We start from the raw sequence: 27,213 nt of genomic DNA on the forward strand, positions 1-27,213 counted from the left end.
CCCAAAGTTGAATCAACTGTGCAAATACCTCCGGATGGAGTTCCCACTTGCCCGGATGAAAAGTCTGCCGACTTAGAAAATCCGCCTCCCAGTTCTCTACTCCTGGGATATGGATAGCTGATAGATGGCATGAGTGAACCTCTGCCCATAGAATTATTTTTGAAACCTCCAACATTGCTAGGGAACTCCTTGTTCCCCCTTGATGGTTGATGTAGGCTACAGTCGTGATATTGTCCGACTGAAATCTGATGAACCTGACCGCAGCAAGCTGAGGCCAAGCCTGAAGAGCATTGAATATCGCTCTTAGTTCCAGAATGTTTATCGGAAGGAGTGCCTCCTCCTGAGTCCACGAGCCCTGAGCTTTCAGGGAGTTCCAGACTGCACCCCAGCGCAGAATGCTGGCATCTGTCGTTACTATTGTCCAATCTGGCCTGCGGAAGGTCATACCCTTGGACAGATGGACCCGAGATAGCCACGAGAGAAGAGAATCCCTGGTCTCTTGATCCAGATTTAGTAGAGGGGACAAATCTGTGTAATCCCCATTCCACTGACTGAGCATGCAAAGTTGCAGCGGTCTGAGATGTAGGCGGGCAAACGGCACTATGTCCATTGCCGCTACCATTAAGCTGATTACTTCCATACACTGAGCCACTGAAGGGCGAGAAGTAGAATAAAGAACACGGCAGGAATTTAGAAGTTTTGACAACCTGGCCTCTGTCAGGTAAATCTTCATTTCTACAGAATCTATCAGAGTTCCTAGGAAGGAAACTCTTGTGAGAGGGGATAGAGAACTCTTTTCTTCATTCACCTTCCACCCATGAGACCTCAGGAATGCCAGAACAATGTCCGTATGGGACCTGGCAATTTGAAAATTCAACGCCTGTATCAGCATGTTGTCTAGGTAAGGGGCTACTGCTATACCCCGCGGCCTTAGGACCGCTAGGAGTGACCCTAGAACTTTCGTAAAGATTCTTGGTGCCATAGCTAACCCGAAGGGAAGGGCCACAAACTGGTAATGCCTGTCTAAGAAGGCAAACCTGAGAAACTGATGATGATCTCTGTGTATCGGAATGTGAAGATAAGCATCCTTTAAGTCCACGGTAGTCATATATTGACCCTCCTGGATCATAGGTAGGATGGTTCGAATAGTCTCCATCTTGAAGGATGGGACCCTGAGAAATTTGTTTAAGATCTTGAGATCTAAGATTGGTCTGAAGGTTCCCTCTTTCTTGGGAACTACAAACAGATTTGAATAGAATCCTTGCCCCTGTTCCTCCTTTGGAACTGGGTGGATCACTCCCATAACTAGGAGGTCTTGAACACAATGTAAGAATGCCTCTCTCTTTATCTGGTTTGCAGATAATTGTGAGAGATGAAATCTCCCTTTTGGGGAAGAAGCTTTGAAGTCCAGAAGATATCCCTGGGACACAATTTCCAACGCCAAGGGATCCTGGACATCTCTTGCCCAATCCTGGGCGAAGAGAGAAAGTCTGCCCCCCTACTAGATCCATTTCCGGATCGGGGGCTGATCCTTCATGCTGTCTTAGAGGCAGCAGCAGGTTTTTTGGTCTGCTTTCCTTTGTTCCAAGCCTGGTTAGGTCTCCAAACCGGCTTGGACTGGGCAAAATTTCCCTCTTGTTTTGTATTAGAGGAATTTGAAGCTGCGCCACTCTTGAAGTTTCGAAAGGAACGAAAATTAGTCTGTTTGGTCCTTAATTTGTTGGACCTATCCTGAGGAAGGGCGTGACCTTTTCCTCCAGTAATATCAGAAATTATCTCCTTCAGTCCAGGCCCGAATAGGGTCTGCCCCTTGAACGGAATGCTGAGAAGCTTAGACTTTGAAGTAACGTCAGCTGACCAGGATTTAAGCCATAGCGCCCTACGCGCCTGAATAGCAAAACCTGAGTTTTTAGCCGTTAGCTTGGTTAAATGAACAACGGCGTCAGAAACAAATGAATTGGCTAGCTTAAGAGCTTTAAGCTTGTCAAGGATATCATCCAACGGGGTTTCTACCTGTAGAGCCTCTTCTAGAGACTCAAACCAGAAGGCCGCAGCAGCAGTGACTGGGGCAATGCATGCAAGAGGCTGGAGAATAAAACCTTGTTGAATAAAAATTTTCTTAAGGTAACCCTCTTATTTTTTGTCCATTGGATCTAGAAAAGCACAACTGTCCTCGACCGGGATAGTTGTACGCTTCGCTAGGGTAGAGACTGCTCCCTCCACCTTAGGGACCATCTGCCACAAGTCCCATGTAGCGGCATCTATAGGAAACATCTTTTTAAAAACAGGAGGGGGAGAGAACGGTACACCTGGTCTATCCCATTCCTTAGTAATAATTTCTGAAAACCTCTTAGGGATTGGAAAAACATCAGTGTAAACAGGCACTGCATAGTATTTATCCAACTTACACAATTTCTCTGGGACTACAATGGCGTCACAGTCATCCAGAGTTGCTAAAACCTCCCTGAGCGACACGCGGAGGTGTTCAAGTTTAAATTTAAATGTAGACATATCAGAATCAGGTTGAAGTGTCTTCCCTGAATCAGAAAAATAACCCACAGATAGAAGCTCTCCTGCTTCGGCTTCTGCACATTGTGAGGGTATATCAGACATAGCTACTAAAGCGTCAGAGAGCTCTGTATTTGTTCTAGTCCCAGAGCTGTCTCGCTTTCCTTGTAACCCTGGCAGTTTGGACAATACCTCTGTAAGGGTATGATTCATAACTGCCGCCATGTCTTGTAAGGTATACGCCATGGGCGCGCTAGATGTACTTGGCGTCCCTTGAGCGGGAGTTATAGGTTCTGACACGTGGGGAGAGTTAGTCGGCATAACTTCCCCCTTGTCAATTTCCTCTGGTGATAAATCTTTTAAAGCCAGAATATGGTCTTTATAATTTATAGTAAGATCAATGCATTTGGTACACATTCTAAGAGGGGGTTCCACAATGGCTTCTAAACATAATGAACAAGGAGTTTCCTCTATGTCAGACATGTTTAACAGACTAGTAATGAGACCAGCAAGCTTGGAAAACACTTTAATAAATGTGAAAAAGCAGAATATAAAAAAACGGTACTGTGCCTTTAAGGAAAAAAACAATCACATGCAGGAGATTTAATCTCCTGCAACGGAAACGTTTTTTCACTGTAAGAGCAATAAAATTGTGGAACTCATTACCAAAGGAGGTAGTGAATGCCAATACCATAGATACATTTAAAAATAGTCTGGATAAATTTCTGTATACAAACAAAATTCATGGATATGATTGCTAGTATTAAATGGGTCACATTTTAATGGGGTTATTTAAGCTTAACTGGAGCTTTTGTAAGTATTTTAGATTTGTATAGGTTGAACTCGATGGACTTCAGTCTTTTTTCAACCTTATCTACTATGTTACATAAACTGCAAAACAGTGAAAAAAAACAGTAAACTCTACGAAATTTTTACAGTGTGTATAATAGACTAAAATAGAATTGCACCCACTTGCAAATGGATGATTAACCCCTCAGGCTCAAAAACGAATCAGAAAAACGGTAAAACCGTTATAAACAGTCACAAGCAAACTGCCACAGCTCTACTGTGACTCCTACCTGCCCTTAAAATGACTTTTGTAGGCACAAAAACCCTTTACAGAGGTCCTATATGTCAGGGGAATCCTTCAGGGAAGCTGGATGTCTCAGACTGTAAAAACTACTGCGCAATTAGAGCGCAAAAATAGGCCCCTCCCACCATGCACTCAAAGTGAAAGGGCCATAAATAACTACTCCTAGGAGAAATCTAATCAGCCATGTGGAAAACTAGGCCCCAAATAAAGATTTATCACCTTCAGTAAAAAACGTTTTTTATATATCATGCAAACGTTTTACATACTAAGTAATAAGAGCAATTAACATGAATATTACCCTTTACTGCAAGCATGATCCCAGTCGTTTGTTAAATCACTGTAATCAGGCTTACCTTAAAAATATCAGGCACTGTCAGCATTTTCTAGACCTTATCATCTCTCTAGAAAAAAATATACTGAACATACCTCAGTGCAGGTAATTCTGCAGGCCATTCCCCCAGCTGAAGTTTTCCCATACTCTTCAGTTATGTGTGAGAACGGCAGTGGACCTTAGTTACAACCTGCTAAGATCATCAAAAACCTCAGGCAGAACTCTTCTTCTAATTTCTGCCTGAGGTAAAAACAGTACAACGCCGGTACCGTTTAAAAATAACAAACTTTTGATTGAAGATAAACTACAATATCACCACATATCTCTTGATACTTCCTTTCTTGTCGAGAGCTGCCAGAGAATGACTGGGAGTGGCAGTTAGGGGAGGAGCTATATAGACAGCTCTGCTGTGGGTGTCCTCTTGCAGCTTCCTGTTGGGAAGGAGAATATCCCACAAGTAATGGATGAATCCGTGGACTGGATACACCTTACATGAGAAAAAAAACATTTTTGTTTCTTGTTGGTCAGTATTTACTACATATTTTGTTACTATTAGGACATAAAGATTACAGTCCTTATTCATGAATAAATTACTTTTAGAATCACTAATATACAAATATCCACACATCTATATGGGGAGGGGGCTTTATGAGAAGTCTTGTTGTATGGCAGTGACCAAAACCAGTAATAAGCAGACGTGTGCTTAGACAAAATGATTTTTGTCTTACTACTTCCTGGTAAGATGTCTGTATTTTAGAACTTATGCAGGGAGGTTTTAATTGTACCTGCAACTTGTTCTGTGCCAAACAAAGGCAAATAACTCTCATTAGAATATGAAAATACGTTCTGGAACATGCAGGGCAGCAGTGTAAATTACATACAGAGAGAAGCAAGGAGAGGTCAAAATCTCCAACCAGTGAAGGAGAATAAACATAGTAGGGTGTAGACATAAAGAAGTGAAGGGAAACAGCATGTAGTAGATAGGTGAGTGAAAAAGACAAAGTTACCTTAAAGGGACAGTATACACTCATTTTCATATAACTGCATGTAATAGACACTACTATAAAGAATAAAATGCACAGATACTGATATAAAAATCCAGTATAAAATGGTTTAAAAACGTACTTAGAAGCTTTCAGTTTAGCTCTGTTGAAAAGGTAGCTGGAAAGCCCACTGCAAGTGGGAAATAAGACACTCCCCCCTCCCCCTTCTTTTGCATATGAAAAGACCCTTTACACAAACAGGAGCAAGCTGGAGAAGGTAGCTGACGGTATTCAAATATAACTTTGGGGCTTAGTTAGGAGTCTGAAAATCAGAGTAATGTTATTTAAAAATAGGCAAAATTATACATTTTTTAAAAAAAAATCAAACTTTATGGGCTTTATAAATAGATCATCTACAAAACATTTATGCAAAGAAAAAATGAGTGTATAATGGCCCTTTAAGAGAGAGAGAGAGAGAGAGAGAGAAAGAGGGAGGGGAGAGAGAGAGGGGGAGAGAGAGAGAAGGAGGGAGAGAGGGAGAGGGATAGAGGATAGAGAGAGAAAAAGAGATAGAGGGGGAGAGAGAGAAAGAGAGAGAGAGAGAGAGAGAGAGAGAGAACTAGTGGGATAAGGATTAAAAACAGAGAGGGCAAACAACAGATGGAAAAGGAAGATAAAAAGGAGAAAAATGAGGGAATGAATAAGAAAAACACGACATATTATAGACTATGAGAAAGTAAGTAATAGATTGGGTGAAAATAACAGAGCAAGGAATGAGAGACAAACTGAGTGGGTAAAAATTAATATGACAGATGGTGATATTGAGGCATTAGGATAAAAAGAAAATAGAGACAGAGATCCTGATGATTTCTCCACTCAGGCAAAATCATCTAATAAGTTTCAGCAGTAATTTGAGGTCCCTCAACATTTTTTAGAAAAACAAATTTTACACTGAGAAATGTTTATTACACTTTGCAGAGTTCTGAGTGTGAAGGGGAGGCTCCTATATAAAAATATATGGTCTAAAAAAAAAAAGGTTTTGACAAGAGGAAAACTAAAAGGGAAAAGTTTGAAATATTATGAAACATAGTAGTGTCAGAAATAGTGATAAAAATGGAAGAACATTAAAGAGGACCGAGGACATGTGAAGCACAAGCACATGTGAGAGACCGCACAATCTGAATGGAATTAAAGAATTTTTTAAATTGTCTTAAATTATTGGGATTCTAAGGATGCTATAATAAGAAATATTTTTGCCAGACTGTTATCAGTGAGTTCTGGCACTCTATACAATATGTAGTACACAGAATAATATATAGTCTTGGCAGATGCTATAAAATGGCATTTAGGCACAGAATAATATATCATTTTGTCAGAATTGCATGAGTTTTATGTTATGATGTTTTATGATATTTTACACATATTGGATTAATGTGGTGGTGTGCAGTGATTGTAGGAACTGTTTGTGTCACACCCTATAAAGGGCTAGATTACGCTTACTTCTAACGTTAACTGCGCTAGAAGTAAGCTTTTTGCACAAATTGGGTTGCGATTGTTTAAATTAAATTGTTTTCACTCTTGCGCTTACCCGACTGGCATAAAAATCCAATCCAAACAATATTGCATGCGCAATTTCCTATTCCCCTATAGAAGACAATGGAGCAAAAAAGTTTAAAAATCTTAAAACCCGACTCTTGCGCAAACCTAATCGCATATTCTCAAGTGCACTAACCCGACATATAAATGTTGAATGTATAATAGATTCCAATGTTTTGCACATAGCAGAATATTTTCTATTTATTCATAAATACATATTTCTACATATATCTTTGTATTTTGGTAACATATATATAACAATATATATGACAATTTTGAGAGGGGCCTGGAACCTATCTCCCTCACTTCCCATTGACTTACATTATAAACTGGGTTTCAATTTACAACGGTTTCGATTTACAACCATTCCTTCTGGAACCTAACCCCGGCGTAAACTGAGGGCTACCTGTATATGTATATATATATATATATATATATATATATATATATATATATATATATATGTTCCAATGGATTGTCCCCACTTGTAGCGCAAAAAATCTCTCTCCAAAGAAAAGTAAAACTTCCTTAATTGTAGTATCAAAAGTAAAAACATGACAGCCTACACACGACTGTAATAAAGCACTTAATGTAAAAACACAGTGTCAGTGATCTGAACCACATGCAGACATGTTTCGTGCAGTTGCGCACTTGATCACTGCTAGTGATCAAGTGCGCAACTGCACGAAACATGTCTGCAAGTGATGCACAAACATGCAAGCAGCATGGGGTGTTAGCACCATTGGGATTCAATATATTGTGCTTGAATGCAGGCCTGGACTGGAAATAAAAAGCAGCCCTGGAAAAATGTGCATCACCTTACCAGCAGCACTACCCCCTTAAACTGTAGTTGGCCAGACCTAGTTGCTCCAGCCCACCGGGAAATCTCCTGGTATCCTAGTACGCCAATCCAGCCTTGCTTTAAAGTCACTTGCATTTTTGTGCTAATATTACAATTGGATGGTTAATATTGATTGTGTGAGTGGAAATATGGTGCACTCTATAGTACTCATGTAAAATAGTGAGTTATTGATTGCATAAGGCAATATTACCAGTTGTGCTTCACTTGTAATCTAGGCCAGTGTTTGGCAGATATGTATTTATTCTAATGCACTTCTCATTCTTTCCTTTACTTCTTAAATAATTGTGCTCCTCCCAATTCTCTAATTGCTGCTTGCTACCTAGTTATTCACAAACTCACAATTTAAGTAGGAACCATGCTTGGCTCAAGTAAGATCCAGTGCCATATAGGGCCTTGTCACACTGCCTTTATACCACCCTGGAGTTTGGTGCTGTGGAGAAGTTAGACTCGATCTGTAGCTTGTTTCTCAAATTCAAATAACATTTAAATAAACGTATATTTGTGTAAATACACTTCCTTTATTATAAACGAAAACAGACAAGTGAATGTCTTTGTGAAGAAACAAAAACTGTTATTACAAATAATTATAGAGAAACATGATGGTTACAAGGGATACTTTAAGACACATATGAATTATTTATTTGGATGCAATATTTAATAGCTAAAGGCACCTGTTTACATAAAAAGGTGGATGTAGTCTTATAAAATATGTCACAGTCATTGCAGCGATTATGTCCGACCAACATCGCTGAATTTAGCATTGCACAAGCAGCTATGGTAAACTGCTTGTGCAATACCGCCCCCTGCAGATTCGCGGCCAATTGGGGGTGTCAATCAACAAACAATCATATCTGATAGGGTTGATTGCTTTCCACCGCTCAGAGCAGGTGGACGATTTAAGGAGCAGCAGTCTTAAGACCGCTGCTTCTTAACTCCTATTTCCGGCAAGCCTGAAGGCACGGAAACAAGGGGAACAGGGGCCACTCTGCCCTTGTTAAATCGGCCCCATTGCCTTAAATCATTTAGGGCTAGATTACAAATAGAGCAATATTTTTCGCTCTTACCCATGTGTTTAATTCACTAGAGGTACGCTTTTTGCTCGCGTCAGGTACCACGCGTTTTACAAGTTGAAAGTAAAAAGTTTTTGCACAAGTGTTATAAATGTAACAATCGCATTAACATATTCCACCATAGACTACGATGGAGCGAGAAAAGTGGAAAAAACCTAACACCTAACAAGTCTTGTAAACCTGATAATGTTTTCTCAAGTGCACTAATCCAACATGAAATATTCACATTCCAATGCTCTTCACGTAGCAGAATATGTTCTCTTTATTCTTCAATACATATTTCTATATATATGATGTTTTTTTGGTAAAATATCTATCTATCTATCTATCTATCAATATTTATTTAAAAATTCTTTTAAGAACATAATTCCCTATGTGAAGAAGATTGTAATATAAATGATTTTTCAAGTTTTCAGCTACTTGAACTAAAAACGGGCCGTCTCGTAAGCTTACAATACTGCTTTTTCAAATAAAGATACCAAGAGAATGAAGAAAAATCCATTATAGGAATTGCCTAAAATTGCATGCTCTATCGCAACCATGAAAGAAAAAAATTGGGTTCAGTATCCCTTTATTTAGAGCTCTGAAGTTGCGTTAAATTCAATTATGCTCAAGCAATTTCTTTCAACTCGTAATACTTATTTTACTTCCAACGCACGCAAAGAGCCGTGATAATCCCCTTATTGCTTGCAAGGAACAAATTAAAAAATGCATTGAACACTACATAAATAAATTAAAATAAAGTGGTACACTCCTACATACACTATCAAATAAAAATTATTCATATAAATATATAATATTTATAAGGTTTAAAAGGTACATGGTATATGACAAGGTATTTGAATGTAAAGGGCTATAATGGATATATACATACATATACATGTTTATGTATGTATACATATGTATATATCTGTATACATGTGTATTTATGTTTACATGAGTATATGGGGCCCATTTATCAAAGGGCTTGCGGACCTGATCCGATACTGCGGATCAGGTCCGCAAGACCTCGCTAAATGCGGAGAGCAATACGCTCTCCGCATTTAACATTGCACCAGCAGCTCACAAGAGCTGCTGGTGCAACGCCGCCCCCTGCTGACTCGCGGCCAATTGGCCGCCAGCAGAGAGGTGTCAATCAACCCGATCTTTAGACCGCTGCTTCATAAGTTGTGTTTCTGGCGAGTCTAAAGACTCGCCAGAAACACGGCCCTTCAAGCTCCGTACGGAGCTTGATAAATGGGCCTGCATATGTGTGAGAACTACTGATATATAGGAAAGTTTAATATCCCATTCTGGGAACTGCTGTTATAGAGGGAAGTTTAATATTCTGTACTGGGAACTGCTATTATAGAGGAAAGCTTAATATTGCATACTGGGAACTGCTGTTATAGAAGAAAGTTTAATATTCCATACTGGGATCTGCTGTTATAGCGGAAAGCTTAATATTTCATACTGGGAACTGCTGTTATAAAATAAAGCTTAAAGGGACAGTAACCTCAAAAATAATGTTATATAATTCTGCACATAGTGCAGAATTATATAACATTATATTAACGCAAACTTTATAAAACATAATATTCCCTTTGAAATTTTTAAAACAACGGCTGTTTTTCAGACCCGCTCTCTGTGCTCTTCTGATCGGGTCTGTTTTTTTCACACAGCGCATCGGGCCAGCTGTATAGTCACAGCCTGTCTTTAATATTCCATACTGGGAACTGCTGTTATATAGAGTCAAGTCAAAATATAACTTTTATGATTCAGATAGGGCATGCAATTTTAAACAGCTTTCCAATTTACTTTTATCATAAAATTTGCATTGTTCATTTTGGTATTCTTTGTTGAAAGCTAAACCAATGTAGATTTAAACTGATTTCTAAGCCATAGAAGGCTGCCTCTTATCTCAGTGCATTTTAACAGATTTTTTACACAATGCTAGTTCATGTGTGCCACATAGATACACATTGTGCTCACTCCTGTGGAGTTATATATGAGTCAGCACTGACTGGAAAAAATGCAAGTCTGTCAAAAGTATTGAAATAAGGTGGCAAAGGCTTAGATACAAGGTATTCACAAATTTTTTTTATTAATATAATAGTGTTATTTAGGAAAGTTTAATAATCTGTAGTCAAAATTAAACTTTCATGATTCACATAGTGCATGCAATTTAAACAACTTTCCAATTTCCTTTTATCATCAAATTTGCTTTGTTCTAATGGTATTCTTTGTTAAAAGCTAAACCTAGTTAGGCTCATATGCTAATTTCTAAGACCTTGAAGGCCGCCTTTTATCTCAGTGCATTTAGACAGTTTTTCACAACTAGATAGCGCTAGTTCATATGTGTCATATAGATAACATTGTGCTCACTCTCGTCAAGTTATTTATGTGTCAGCACTGATTGGCTAAAATCCAAATCTTTTCAAAACAACTGAAATAAGGGAGCAGTCTGCAGTGCAGAGGTTTGGGTACATTGTAATCAAAGAGGTAAAAAGTGTATTAATATGACAGCGTTGGTTAGGCAACAATGGGGAATGGGTAATACATTTTCTATTAAGTTTAATGGACATTATTCAACCATTTTTCCCGTGATTGTTAGCTCATTGGCAGACACTGCCCATACACAACCATTTATGCCTGGCACTTACTAAAGTACTGTATGACAGCTAAACATACAAGTTGCTTATAGAAGCATGCAGATTTGAATTTTTTTTTTTTTGTGGCTAAAAAAAGAGAGTTTATGGGCCATTTTAAAAAATTTGGGTGGGTGTAAATTTTCTCCATTACATGTTAATTGCTAGTTTTAAAATCACTATTTTTTAAACTATATTTTCAGAGAATTGTTTTTTATAATTTCTAAAAATGTTAATATTTCTTTATTTTTCTTAATATTGCAGTGCCAGTGTCAAAACCCATTGTCCTAAATGAACCATTGCATGGAGCTGTGGAAAACGTGGGAAATGTTACATTTAAATGTTCTGTATCAAAAGGAAACAGGGTAATTTACCAGTGGCTAAAAAATGGAAAGCCACTGCCGAGCAGCCCAAGGTATTCTTTTTCTCCAAACAATGATACACTTTTTATTGATCCGGCCATGAAGAAAGATATTGGTAATTACAGCTGTTTGGCAAGAAATCTTGTAAGTGAAATGGAGAGTGAACCAATTACACCGACAATATATTGTGAGTACCTTATCAGCCTTGTATTATTGCAAACTAAAAGCAGCATATTACAATATTTTAAGAAAAAAAAATACGTATGACCAAATTTCCCCCTCTAATTTTTTAAGAAGTGCACGCACAAAAAAATTACCTGTGTAATTTTAGGTCTAGTGACTAAAGTGTTTGTGCACTTTATTCTTGAGTGTATTAAAACTTGAAAATGTTTTAAAGGTAATAACAGACAGACACAAACTTGCACATAGACATTAATCAACACCCTCACCTACATACGTACACTAACACTCTCTCACTCTCTCTTACACTCTCACACACACTCTGGGGCCAAATGATCAATCTCCGAATGGTGCTTGCTGCCCCTGTTTCTTTGCGAGCCTTCTAAAGACCGCTGCTCCATAACTTGTCTGCCTGCTCTGAGGCCACGGACATCAATCCGCTCGATCCAATACGATCGGGCTGAATGATACCCCCTGCTAGCGGCCGATTGGACGCGAATCTGCAGGGGGCTGCATTGCACAAGCAGTTCACAAGATTGAGCTCTCATAATTTTGGCTGATTGGAACAGCCAATAGGATTTTAGCAGCTCTAATCCTATTGGCTGATTGGAACTGCCAATAGGATTTTAGCAGCTCTAATCCTATTGGCTGATTGAAATTTTTCAGCCAATAGGAATGCAAGGAAAGCCATCTTGGATGATGTCACTTGCATTGAAATTCAAGTTTACGGCGGCGACCAAATGAAGAGGATGCTCCGCGCCGGATGTCTTCAGGATTGACCCGCTCCGCGCCGGATGGATGAAGATAGAAGATGCCGTCTGGATGAAGACTTCTTGCCGACTGGATGAGGACTTCTCTGGTTGGATGAAGATGGAAGAGGCCACCCGGATGAAGAAGACTTCTTGCCGCCTGGATGATGACTTCTCCAGCTCTGGATGGATCCTTCAAGCGGGACTTCAAAAACTGTAAGTGGATCGTCGGGGGTTAGTGTTAGGTTTTTTAAATTTTTTTAGGGTGGGTTTTATATTTAGATTAGGGTCTGGGCATGTAAAAGAGCTAAATGCCCTTTTAAGGGCAATGCCCATACAAATGCCCTTTTCAGGGCAATGGGGAGCTTAGGTTATTTTAGATAGATTTTTTATTTGGGGGGGTTGGTGGGTTGGGTGGTGGGTTTTACTGTTGGGGGGTGTTTTTATTTTGTTTACAGGTAAAAGAGCTGATATCTTTGGGGCAATGCCCCACAAAAGGCCCTTTTAAGGGCCATTGGTAGTTTATTGTATGCTAGGGTTTTTTATTTTTCGGGGGGCTTTTTATTTTGATAGAGCTATTAGATTAGATTTTTAAGGCTTGTTGCCAGATTTGAGCATTTTTCTGTTTTTTGCATATGGAATAATAAAGACCAGCTTTTTAAGGATCGCAGTGTTCTATTGTTTTTCCCTATTAGATTAGGTGTAATTCTTTTTTATTTTTGATAATGTGGTTTTTTCTTTTTCGTAATTTAGTGTGTTTTTTTTTTTTGTAACTTAGTGTTTGTTTTTTTATGTAATTTATTATAATGTTTAATAGTAAATTTAAATAATTTGAGTAGGATTAGGTTTCTTTAATATGTAATTTAGTTTATTTAATTGGTAGTTTAATTTAATTGTAGGATAATAGTTAGGGGAGGTTAATTAATAGTTTAAAATAGTTTATTTTAATTCTACAGGTAAGTTTTAATTTATATTAAGATAGGGATGTTGTAATTTTAATTTAAAGTTAGGGGGTTGTTAGGTTTAGGGCTTAATAGCTTAATTTAGTTTTTGGCAATGTGGGGGGCTGACGGTTTAGGGGTTAATAGGTTTAGTTAGTGGTAGTGATGTGGGAGGCCAGAGGTTTAGGGGTTAATACTTTTATTTAGTGGTGGCGGTGTATGGGAGCGGCGGGATAGGGGTTAATAACTTTATTTAGGTTGCAGCGTTGTCGGAGAGCGGCGGGATAGGGGTTAATAACTTTATTTAGGTTGCAGCGATGTTAAGGAGCGGCGGGATAGGTGTTAAACATTTTAGTATAGTGGTGACGTTTAGTAACAGGGTATAAATAAAGTTGGGAAAAAGCCGAATAGACGAGAGATCAATGAATGCTAGTTAACAACAGTTTGATGCTCATCTCCCCATACTTGGTGCATGTCTTTTGCCGGCTTTTTTTTTATAAATGAGGAGAGCGTATTAAGATACGTGGCCGCGATATTAGGTGAGCGTACTGATGCCGGTGAAGTTGACAGCAAACATTTTATTTTATATACATTGCAGAATCTTAAGTGGTCTGGTCTTATATAAAAAGCAAACACATCAGACTGACTGTAGGGTCACTTGATATTTGGTTAGAATTAATAATAAAAAAGCATACTTTAAATAATGAAGGTAAAATTGTTGTACAAACTAGCAAAGATAAAGATTAAGGGCTAGACTACGACTGAATCATTATTTATCTTTCCAGCTTGCTTGATAATCCCCCTCGAGACGGAGGCTTTTTGCACGTGCCAGGTAGCACTCGTATTACAAGTTTAAATTAAAAACTTTTTGCATGAGAGCGAACCCAAAGCGCACAAAAAGCTGAGCATGGAATATCGCAACCTTTCAACTTGTAATACGCGTGCTACTTCCAATGCACACAAAGAGCCGTGATAAACTCTTTTTTGCTCATGCGCAACAGTTAGCGCACCAATCTTAATCTGGTCCTAAATGGCTGTATAAAGTTTATTGCCGGATGATCCATCTCAAGGCTAACTCTCAGCAAAACTAGAAGTCTTCTCTAAAACAAGAAGTAGATGTTTGCACTGTCAGTTTGTAGCATTTTTTAAACATATTTTTAATGAGGTTTTAGAAAACAATACAAACATGATGCAACAATTGTCACAAACAAACACTGGCACTCATGTCGGCATTTATCATTGCACAATTTCCTTTAATGTAAAATTAAAAAAGTGTGAGTCTAAATGTAACACGTGTGACTGAGGTAGTTCTGTTTTTGCTTACAACTTTATGATGATTGTCAGTTTGTATAAGGTGTGCACTTTCTAATCATTCACTGGTTTATAAAGTGTATTACATAAAAACAAACAAAAACATATGTTACATTATTAACTTTAATTAATTACTTTTTTGTTGTTGGAAGCAGTATATAAACACAGTCATGTTTTGTTTAATTTTGGGGCCCTTTGTAAATGACAGTAATTTACAATTGTATCCCTAAGGCAATCCCTATTCTCAAAGTAATGTCTTTTTTTTTTCTTCTTTTTTTGCATTAATGCTTCTGATTTTTTTTAAACATATTTAAATGATTTAACATTAAAAAAAAGTTAACAGTCTTCATGTTCCCTGAACACCAAGTGCAATAAATAACTAGTTTTCTCTCTTTATTTGAATGTTCCTTCCAGATTTTCCCATATGCAGTATTTACCAGTAGCCGTCTTGGCTTCCGTAGAGTTCCATCTATACACTGTCAATAACATGTTTGTAATAATTCAGCAAGCTTAAGGGTTTCTATGTACCATATGCTAAGGCTGCGTAGGAGTTTAGCGATAAAAAGGTCCCTTGTAATAAGTACCTGCCATCTGCTCAGAGGCAGAATTGATGAGCGAATGACGTGACACGACCAATCAGCAATGCACACACAGCAGTAAAATCTTAGTGGAACAGGTGATTTATTATTTTACAAGCTATTTGGAAAACACCCTTATTGAAAGAAAGTCAATTCTTATAAGGAGCTTATCTAGCAAGAGAATAGAATATGGCAAAATGTATAATGATTTCCACTAGACAAAACACATACTTAGCCTAAAAACATGGCTCTATACTTTAACATGAAATTTTGTGTAAATAATTTAAACCAAAATGTCTATCTGTTTGTGAGAAATTGAAGTTTAAAGGGGCATAAAACAGTGCAAGCCTGTGCTATAAAATGTTTATTTATGCATTGTAAAAAATATATATATAAATATACTTTCATATTTTATTTTGTCTGCTTAACAATGTTAAAAGTGTGAGTTTTCTCATTTTGAAAATTGGAAGTGCACACTGCAGCCGTCACAAACCTAATCCTGCTACATACCTGTGCCTCATTGGTCTCAGCAGAGGTGATAAGATAAGGAATGTCAAAACAATGCAAATTTTGCTAATAAGATGACAGTGGCAAGCCTTGTTTATGACAGTAACAAGTCTGGATTAATTCATCTAAATAAGGCATGTGGGTCGGGTAGTTAGGCCATTACAATACAATTTCAGCATACAAGGTGATAATCTGTTCCAAAAATGTTTATACTTAGCTGATATGTTATTCTAATGCAAAACAACAGAAAAGCCTTGTGATTACTTGTAACTTTTGTAAGTAGTGATCTCACGCCCATATAAAAACAGCTGGCAGCTAAGACTATTTTTTTTTTTATTATTTGTAAAACTAACTACCATAATAATGTTAAATCGATCAAAGTTATAAGTCATCTATAAACTAACGCCTAGATTTAGAGTTCTGCGTTAGCCGTCAAAACCAGCGTTAGGGGGTCCTAACGCTGGTTTTTACCGCCCGCTGGTATTTAGAGTCAGTCAGGAAAGGGTCTAACGCTCACTTTCCAGCCGCGACTTTTCCATACCGCAGATCCCCCTACGCCAATTGCGTATCCTATCTTTTCAATGGGATCTTTCTAACGCCGGTATTTAGAGTCTTGGCTGAAGTGAGCGTTAGAAATCTAACGACAAGACTCCAGCCACAGAGAAAAGCCAGGAGTTAAGAGCTTTCTGGGCTAACGCCGGTTCATAAAGCTCTTAACTACTGTGCTCTAAAGTACACTAACACCCATAAACTACCTATGTACCCCTAAACCGAGGTCCCCCCACATCGCCGCCACTCTAATAAAAATTTTAAACCCCTAATCTGCCGACCGCACACCGCCGCAGCCTACATTATCCCTATGTACCCCTAATCTGCTGCCCCTAACATCGTCGACCCCTACATAATATTTATTACCCCCTAATCTGCCCCCCCCCAACGTCGCCGCTACCTACCTACAATTATTAACCCCTAATCTGCCGACCGAACCTCACCGCTACTCTAATAAATGTATTAACCCCTAAAGCTAAATCTAACCCTAACACTAACACCCCCCTAAGTTAAATATAATTTTTATCTAACGAAATAAAATAAATCTTATTAAATAAATTATTCCTATTTAAAGCTAAATACTTACCTGTAAAATAAACCCTAATATAGCTACAATATAAATAATAATTATATTGTAGCTATTTTAGGATTAATATTTATTTTACAGGCAACTTTATATTTATTTTAACCAGGTACAATAGCTATTAAATAGTTAATAACTATTTAATAGCTACCTAGTTAAAATAATTACAAAATTACCTGTAAAATAAATCCTAACCTAAGTTACAATTAAACCTAACACTACACTATCATTAAATAAATTAAATACAAATACCTACAAATAAATACAAATAAATACACTAACTAAAGTACAAAAAATAAAAAAAGAACTTAGTTACAAAAAATAAAAAAATAATTTACAAACATTATAAAAAGATTACAACAATTTTAAGCTAATTACACCTACTCTAAGCCCCCTAATAAAATAACAAAGCCCCCCAAAATAAAAAAATGCCCTACCCTATTCTAAAATAAAAATTGAAAAGCTCTTTTACCTTACCAGCCCTTAAAAGGGCCTTTTGCGGGGCATGCCCCAAAGAATTCTGCTCTTTTGCCTGTAAAAAAAAAACATACAATACCCCCCCAACATTACAACCCACCACCCACATACCCCTAATCTAACCCAAACTCCCCTTAAATAAACCTAACACTAAGCCCCTGAAGATCTTCCTACCTTATCTTCACCATGCCGGGTATCACCGATCCGTCCAGAAGAGGGTCCGAAGTCTTCCTCCTATACGGGCGATGTCTTCATCCAAGCGGGGGCTGAAGAGGTCCATCATCTGGCTGAAGTCTTCATCCAAGTGGGGGCTGAAGAGGTCCATCATCCGGCTGAAGTCTTCATCCAAGCGGGGGCTGAAGAGGTCCATCATCTGGCTGAAGTCTTCATCCAAGCGGGGGCTGAAGAGGTCCATCATCCGGCTGAAGTCTTCTATCAGCATCTTCAATCTTCTTTCTTCCGGCTCCATCTTCATCCCGCTGACGCGGAACATCCTTCCTCCACGATGAACTCCCGACGAATGAAGGTTCCTTTAAGGGACGTCATCCAAGATGGCGTCCCTCAAATTCTGATTGGCTGATAGGATTCTAAGGTAGGAAAATTCTGATTGGCGGATGAAGATGGAGCCGGAAGAAAGAAGATTGAAGATGCAGCTTGATAGAAGACTTCAGCCGGATGATGGACCTCTTCAGCCCCCGCTTGGATGAAGACTTCAGCCGGATGATGGACCTCTTCAGCCCCCGCTTGGATGAAGACATCGCCCGTATAGGAGGAAGACTTCGGACCCTCTTCTGGACGGATCAGTGATACCCGGCGTGGTGAAGATAAGGTAGGAAGATCTTCAGGGGCTTAGTGTTAGGTTTATTTAAGGGGGGTTTGGGTTAGATTAGGGGTATGTGGGTGCTGGGTTGTAATGTTGGGGGGGGGGTATTGTATGTTTTTTTTTACAGGCAAAAGAGCAGAATTCTTTGGGGCATGCCCCGCAAAATGCCCTTTTAAGGGCTGGCAAGGTAAAAGAGCTTTTCAATTTTTATTTTAGAATAGGGTAGGGCATTATTTTATTTTGGGGGGCTTTGTTATTTTATTAGGGGGCTTATAGTAGGTGTAATTAGCTTAAAAGTGTTGTAATCTTTTTATAATGTTTGTAAATTATTTTTTTATTTTTTGTAACTTAGTTCTTTTTTTATTTTATGTACTTTAGTTAGTGTATTTATTTGTATTTATTTGTAGGTATTTGTATTTAATTTATTTATTGATAGTGTAGTGTTAGGTTTAATTGTAACTTAGGTTAGGATTTATTTTACAGGTAATTTTGTAATTATTTTAACTAGGTAGCTATTAAATAGTTATTAACTATTTAATAGCTATTCTACCTGGTTAAAATAAATACAAAGTTGCCTGTAAAATAAATATTAATCCTAAAATAGCTACAATATAATTATTATTTATATTGTAGCTATATTATTCTACCTGGTTAAAATAAATACAAAGTTGCCTGTAAAATAAATATTAATCCTAAAATAGCTACAATATAATTATTATTTATATTGTAGCTATATTAGGGTTTATTTTACAGGTAAGTATTTAGCTTTAAATAGGAATAATTTATTTAATAAGATTTATTTTATTTCGTTAGATAAAAATTATATTAAACTTAGGGGGGTGTTAGGGTTAGGGTTAGACTTAGCTTTAGGGGTTAATACATTTATTAGAGTAGCGGTGAGGTCCGGTCGGCAGATTAGGGGTTAATAATTGTAGGATTGTAGGTAGGTAGCGGCGACGTTGGGGAGGGGCAGATTAGGGGGTAATAAATATTATGTAGGGGTCGGCGGTATTAGGGGCAGCAGATTAGGGGTTCATAGGGATAACGTAGGTTGCGGCGGTGTACGGAGCGGCAGATTAGGGGTTAATAATAAAATGCAGGGGTCAGCGATAGCAGGGGCGGCAGATTGGGGGTTAATAAGTGTAAGGTTAGGGGTTTTTAGAATCGGGGTACATGTTAGGGTGTTAGGTGCAGACTTAGGAAGTGTTTCTCCATAGGAAAAATGGGGCTGCGTTAGGAGCTGAACGCTGCTTTTTTGCAGGTGGTAGGGTTTTTTTCAGCTCAAACAGACCCATTGTTTCCTATGGGGGAATCGTGCACGAGCACGTTTTTGAAGCTGGCCGCGTCCATAAGCACCGCTGGTATTGAGAGTTGCAGTGGCGGTAAATTATGCTCTACGCTCCCTTTTTGGAGCCTAACGCAGCCCTTCTGAGAACTCTCAATACCAGCGGTATTTAAAAGGTGCGGGGGAAAAAATACATGCGTAGCTAACTCACCCCTTTGGCCGCAGAACTCTAAATCTAGCCGTAAGTCTGACTGGCTAAAATGCAGGTCTGTCAAAAGAAATGAGATAAGGGGCAGTCTGCAGAGGCTTAGATACAAGTTAATCACAGAGGTAAAAAGTTTATTAATACAACAGTGTTGGTCATGCAAAACCAGGGAATGGGTAATAAAAGGATTATCTCTCTTTTTAAACCATAACAATGCTAGAGTAGACTGACCTTTAAATACAGATGCATAAAACAGACCAAACAAAACATGTTAATATAGTAGGAAGGAAATATAATTTTACACATGCTCAGTGAATGTCTTAAATACACATATATATATTAAATACTTTGCAATTAAGTCATATACCAACATCACTTCACAAGATATCAGTTTTCCAGGCCATAGCTACATCTGCTATAAATACATTAGGGCCGATTGATCATCGGTCTGTTCTGACCTGATCCGCTCAGCTGTTGGCATTTATGATTGCACAAGCAGTTCTTGTGAACTGCTTGTGCAAAGCCGCCCCCTGCAGATTCGCGGCCAATCGTATGAGATCAGGTGGATTGATGTCTGCAGCCTCTGAGCAGGCAGACCAGTTAAGGAGCAGCGGTCCTGAAGGCTCGTGCAGAAACAGGGGCATCAGGGGTCATTCAGCCCTTGAAAATCAGCCCCATTGTGTCAGAATAATTTTACAACAGTAATATCATCTTTACCTAAGTAGGCTTTACAGATACATATGTTTCACCCACACAACAAAAAAACTCCCTGTCAGGACAAATAAACAGACCAACACACATTTTTGGGTGAAAAAAATTGCACCATGTTTATTTAGAATGTGTAAAAAAAAATTAAATTAAGTAAAAGGTGCCCAATGTGGTAGGTCGTGCCAAAATAAACCCTGTGCCAATTCTAGATCTAGCTGCCTAAAAAGAAAATACCTTAGGTCCAATAAGGCTATAGCATCCTTCACAGCCAACTAGATATAATTAACCAAAAATATGTTCATATTTTTTATCCATCAATCTTGACGTAACCATGTACAGGGGCAAGCAATACTACCATACATGTGGCAAAGAACCCTTAAATTGGGTAAGCTCTGCAACACCCTTTTTCATAATTCCCATATATCCATTTATGGACACCACCCCCAAGTCAAGCATGCCCAACTACCAATTCCCAACAATTGTTCCAAGCTGCCTGACTTCAGAGTGGTCCTTGGGAAACCCATATATTTTCTGCACATACTCATTGTAGCAATCCTTTGGTTCGAGTTCACAAAATAATGTCTGGTCATCCAAATGTTTCACTTGCTTTCCTTAATTTGAAACAATGAGCCTTGAAGTCAGACAGGAGTCACCGAAACTGCAATAAGCTTTTGCATAACATTGGTAAAAACTGATACATAAAAAGTGGATAATTGTCCCTGTGTATCAAGGAAGAACAACCAAAGTCCTTCCATTGTATGACTAGCCCCAAAAGCAGGTGTACCTTGTCATTAATGATATCTGCTTCACTATTATAATACTCCAATAACAACTAATAAGACCAGACTTTCCTATAAGCAGACCAGGTAAATGTCATTAAGGTAATTAATCACTAATCCAGTCCCAACTGCCATACATGCTCATGGGTAATAACACCAAACTGGATGTGAGATACCAAAACCTAGCTTTAAGGAGATGCGAGTCATGTTTCTATCCAGTCAATATGCCAGAATAATAATAATGCACTAACTAGTTATTCCTTTTGAAGAGGTTCCCTTCTCACTTCAGCCTGGAGCAATATTGACTAACATTCTGATATTTACAAATTACAACCTAGAAGATAGATTAGGGTTAAAAGGACAAAAAGTAATATAGTGATGTGACTACAAAGAGAATGAGAGAGCATCATACATTTGTGAATGGGTCTGAGAGGGAAAAGTGAAAGGGGTTTTCAGGACAACCATTAAAAAATAAAAATTACGGAGACTACATAAACAAAGTAGAATATTACATACAAACATACATCTACATAATATTTCTTTGTGCATCCATATAAACATTTAGAAAACAATAAAAATGCTGTAGAAATGGCGACGTGTACATATGCACATATACATGCAACTGACAGATGGCATAAGAATTTACAAATATTTATGCACTTATAGTTGTACATTTTGTGGACACTAATCTAGATAATTTGGCATATAATAAATGTGATACTATGTAAAGAAACCAGACTGCACATCAATGTGGCATCTATAGTATTACAAGTATGTTATGCTTTTAATTTAAAAATGATTTTCATTCCGAGGTGGTTTTCTAATGACTTAAAAATCTTATGTTTAAGTTTTGAATGGAGTGGTAAGTTTGGGTGAACTAGTGTACAAATGGGGTGCAATGCTTTGTTTCATTGTTATTTTTGCTCAAATTGTATATTATATTATGTATATTAAATTTTCAGATTACTCACTATTGTATACTTTGTTGTAATTGGCTGTATTGATTTCATATATGTTCTGAAACAATTGGCAGAGAGTTTTATTGCAGCATATAGAACCGTTCTGAATATTCTCCTGTCCTGGGGCCAGTTTTCTGTGGATCATTTTTGTTTTAAGTTAGATTTTAAATCTGGGATGGGGGTTTGGGAAACATTATTTAGCACCTTCTGTGAGTAATGGTAAATGTTTTATAATTTGTCCAATATTCTTTATGGCACAGTGATATGAAACCAATAGTATAAGACATGTTTTTTGTTCTCTGTATTATATGACAACTGTTTACATGTTATATGAGGGCATATTTGATTTTGTTTATAGACCTTGTTTTATAGCCTGTCTGTCTGAATGATTCACACAGTAAAGTAAGATATTTATCAGGGTCAGAGCAACTCCAATGATACCTGGTAACTAGGGTATAGATAATGCCTTGTTTAATGAAGCTGGGATAGAAAATGGAGCTGTGTAAGAGGTTACATCTGATAGTTTCCCGTGCTACGGATGAGTAGAGTTTAGTACTGGTAATAATGCTTGTTGTGTCTAGGAAGCTAACACGCTTCCTATGAAAGTATTATTTCAAGTTTATTTGATTCATTTTACAAGTTGTATATACTGTATGATATTTTATAGATCCTATATGTTTAAAGTCTATGTAGATGTATGTCTATATGTAAACTTCTGCTTTAACTGTGTTTATTTAGCCACCTCTTAATCAGTTTTCTAAAGGTGGCTATTGTCAAAATACCCTGTCCCTTTACGTTTCAGACATATTTAAAATTTGCAGACACCTCCTTTCCCTTTGTGCTCACATCACTATATAACTTTCCAGAGAGGAAACCCTCAAAAGCTTGTCGTTTAACCCTTTAATGACAGCAATGTACCCTGTATGTCGCTGGTCATTAAGGGTTTTTCAGGTCATAGTAGCGCGGGTCTAGCCGCAAGCAGCAGGACAGCGCTATTATGACCTCCCTTCTGGCTGCAAACTTCCTGGAATAGCGTGGTCTCGCTGCTGGTGGTGAGACCGCCTTATCAAAAAAAACAACCCCCATTGAAAGACCAGCGATGTACAGGGTACGTCGCTAGTCATTAAGGGGCTAATATGGTATGTTAGTTTATAAAAAAGCTATTACTATTATTATCAATTATTTGTAGAGTGCCAACAGATTCTATAGCACTATAAACATAGGTATAAAATGCAAGGGAATTATATAAAAAATTATACCTATGAGCAAATACATTTTTAATTAATAGATTGGTGCAGACCCTTAGATTAATATAATATATAAAAAAGAGAGAAAAATCTAACATTAATCAATATGATTTCTCAAAAAGACAGGGACTTCAGCACCCTTTTATACAAAAGTGAACATTATTTATTGTCATAAATATACTTAGAAAACACTGCACATCAAAATTCTTTCTATCTATTGCTTCTAAAACTAGACTTCTCAATAAAATCAGACATGAACCCTCAGTAGCCTGTCTGTTTATTTAGAGGAGCTAGTTTTAGAAGTGATAGGCAGAAAGAATTTTGATGTGCAGTGTTTTCAAAGGCCTAGATTTGGAGTTTGGCGGTAGCCGTGAAAACCAGCGTTAGAGGCTCCTAACGCTGGTTATAGGCTACCTCCGGTATTTGGAGTCACTCAAAAAAGGGTCTAACGCTCACTTTTCAGCCGCGACTTTTCCATACCGCAGATCCCCTTACGTCAATTGCGTATCCTATCTTTTCAATGGGATTTTTCTAACTCCGGTATTTAGAGTCGTGTCTGAAGTGAGCGTTAGAAATCTAACGACAAAACTCCAGCCGCAGAAAAAAGTCAGTAGTTAAGAGCTTTTTGGGCTAACGCCGGTTCATAAAACTCTTAACTACTGTACTCTAAAGTACACTAACACCCATAAACTACCTATGTACCCCTAAACCAAGGTCCCCCCACATCGCCGCCACTCGATTAAATTTTTTTAACCCCTAATCTGCCGACCGCCACCTACGTTATACTTATGTACCCCTAATCTGCTGCCCCTAACACCGCCGACCCCTGTATTATATTTATTAACCCCTAATCTGCCCCCCACAACGTCGCCGCCAGCTACCTACAATAATTAACCCCTAATCTGCCGACCGCAAAGCGCCGCCACCTACATTATAGCTATGTACCCCTAATCTGCTGCCCCTAACACCGCCGACCCCTATATTATATTTATTAACCCCTAATCTGCCCCCCTCAACGTCGCCTCCACCTGCCTACACTTATTAACCCCTAATCTGCCGAGCGGACCGCACCGCTACTATAATAAAGTTATTAACCCCTAATCCGCCTCACTAACCCTATAATAAATAGTATTAACCCCTAATCTGCCCTCCCTAACATCGCCAACACCAAACTTCAATTATTAACCCCTAATCTGCCGACCGGAGCTCACCGCTATTCTAATAAATGTATTAACCCCTAAAGCTAAGTCTAACCCTAACACTAAAAACCCCCTAAATTAAATATAATTTTAATCTAACGAAATTAATTAACTCTTATTAAATAAATTATTCCTATTTAAAGCTAAATACTTACCTGTAAAATAAATCCTAATATAGCTACAATATAAATTATAATTACATTGTAGCTATTTTAGGATTAATATTTATTTTACAGGCAACTTTGTAATTATTTTAACCAGGTACAATAGCTATTAAATAGTTAAGAACTATTTAATAGCTACCTAGTTAAAATAATTACAAAATTACCTGTAAAATAAATCCTAACCTAAGTTACAATTAAACCTAACACTATACTATCATTAAATTAATTAAATAAAATACCTATAATTACCTACAATTAAACCTAACACTACACTATCAATACATTAATTAAATACAATATCTACAAATAACTACAATGAAATAAACTAACTAAAGTACAAAAAATAAAAAAGAACTAAGTTACAAAAAATAAAAAAATATTTACAAACATAAGAAAAATATTACAACAATTTTAAACTAATTACACCTACTCTAAGCCCCCTAATAAAATAACAAAGACCCCCAAAATAAAAAATGCCCTACCCTATTCTAAATTACTAAAGTTCAAAGCTCTTTTACCTCACCAGCCCTGAACAGGGCCCTTTGCGGGGCATGCCCCAAGAAGTTCAGCTCTTTTGCCTGTAAAAAAAAACATACAATACCCCCCCCCAACATTACAACCCACCACCCACATACCCCTAATCTAACCCAAACCCCCCTTAAATAAACCTAACACTAAGCCCCTGAAGATCATCCTACCTTGTCTTCACCTCACCAGGTATCACCGATCCGTCCTGGCTCCAAAATCTTCACCCAACCCAAGCGGGGGCTGGCGATCCATCATCCGGTGGCTGAAGAGGTCCAGAAGAGGCTCCAAAGTCTTCATCCTATCCGGGAAGAAGAGGCGATCCGGACCGGCAACCATCTTGATCCAAGCGGCATCTTCTATCTTCATCTGATCAGCCAATAGAATGCAAGCTCAATCTGATTGGCTGATTGGATCAGCCAATCGGATTGAACTTGATTCTGATTGGCTGATTCCATCAGCCAATCAGAATATTCCTACCTTAATTCCGATTGGCTGATAGAATCCTATCAGCCAATCGGAATTCGAGGGACGCCATCTTGGATGACGTCCCTTAAAGGAACCGTCATTCTTCAGTTGGACGTCGCCGGAAGAAGATGGGTCCTCGGTGGAGGTCTTCAGGATGGAGCCGGTCGTCATCGGATGAAGATAGAAGATGCCGCTTGGATCAAGATGGTTGCCGGTCCGGATCGCCTCTTCTTCCCGGATAGGATGAAGACTTTGGAGCCTCTTCTGGACCTCTTCAGCCACCGGATGATGGATCGCCAGCCCCCGCTTGGGTTGGACGAAGATTTTGGAGCCAGGACGGATCGGTGATACCTGGTGAGATGAAGACAAGGTAGGATGATCTTCAGGGGCTTAGTGTTAGGTTTATTTAAGGGGGGTTTGTGTTAGATTAGGGGTATGTGGGTGGTGGGTTGTAATGTTGGGGGGGGGGTATTGTATGTTTTTTTTTACAGGCAAAAGAGCTGAACTTCTTGGGGCATGCCCCGCAAAGGGCCCTGTTCAGGGCTGGTAAGGTAAAAGAGCTTTGACCTTTAGTAATTTAGAATAGGGTAGGGCAGTTTTTATTTTGGTTTTTTTTGTTATTTTATTAGGGGGCTTAGAGTAGGTGTAATTAGTTTAAAATTGTTGTAATATTTTTCTTATGTTTGTAAATATTTTTTTATTTTTTGTAACTTAGTTCTTTTTTATTTTTTGTACTTTAGTTAGTTTATTTCATTGTAGTTATTTGTAGATATTGTATTTAATTAATGTATTGATAGTGTAGTGTTAGGTTTAATTGTAGGTAATTGTAGGTATTTTATTTAATTAATTTAATGATAGTATAGTGTTAGGTTTAATTGTAACTTAGGTTAGGATTTATTTTACAGGTAATTTTGTAATTATTTTAACTAGGTAGCTATTAAATAGTTCTTAACTATTTAATAGCTATTGCACCTGGTTAAAATAATTACAAAGTTGCCTGTAAAATAAATATTAATCCTAAAATAGCTACAATGTAATTATAATTTATATTGTAGCTATATTAGGATTTATTTTACAGGTAAGTATTTAGCTTTAAATAGGAATAATTTATTTAATAAGAGTTAATTAATTTCGTTAGATTAAAATTATATTTAAGTTAGGGGGGTGTTAGTGTTAGGGTTAGACTTAGCTTTAGGGGTTAATACATTTATTAGAATAGCGGTGAGCTCCGGTCGGCAGATTAGGGGTTAATAATTGAAGTTAGGTGTTGGCAATGTTAGGGAGGGCAGATTAGGGGTTAATACTATTTATTATAGGGTTAGTGAGGCGGATTAGGGGTTAATAACTTTATAATAATAGCGGTGCGGTCCGCTCGGCAGATTAGGGGTTAATAAGTGTAGGCAGGTGGAGGCGACGTTGTGGGGGGCAGATTAGGGGTTAATAAATATAATATAGGGGTCGGCGATGTTAGGGCAGCAGATTAGGGGTACATAGGGATAATGTAAGTAGCGGCGGTTTACGGAGTGGCAGATTAGGGGTTAATA

General features: G+C 38.0%; 1 protein-coding gene across 1 annotated transcript in view; it reads left to right on the top strand.

Moving 5' to 3' along the window:
* Nucleotides 1–27,213, top strand: part of HEPACAM2 (HEPACAM family member 2) — a 94,571-nt gene that overhangs the window by 23,288 nt on the left and 44,070 nt on the right. The window contains exon 3 of the mRNA XM_053712975.1: nucleotides 11,335–11,619. Within this exon, the coding sequence (XP_053568950.1) occupies nucleotides 11,335–11,619 (285 nt within the window). The remainder of the gene's footprint in view (nucleotides 1–11,334; nucleotides 11,620–27,213) is intronic.

This window comes from Bombina bombina, chromosome 5 (assembly GCF_027579735.1).
Source record: "Bombina bombina isolate aBomBom1 chromosome 5, aBomBom1.pri, whole genome shotgun sequence".
Classification (NCBI taxonomy): Eukaryota; Metazoa; Chordata; class Amphibia; order Anura; family Bombinatoridae; genus Bombina; species Bombina bombina.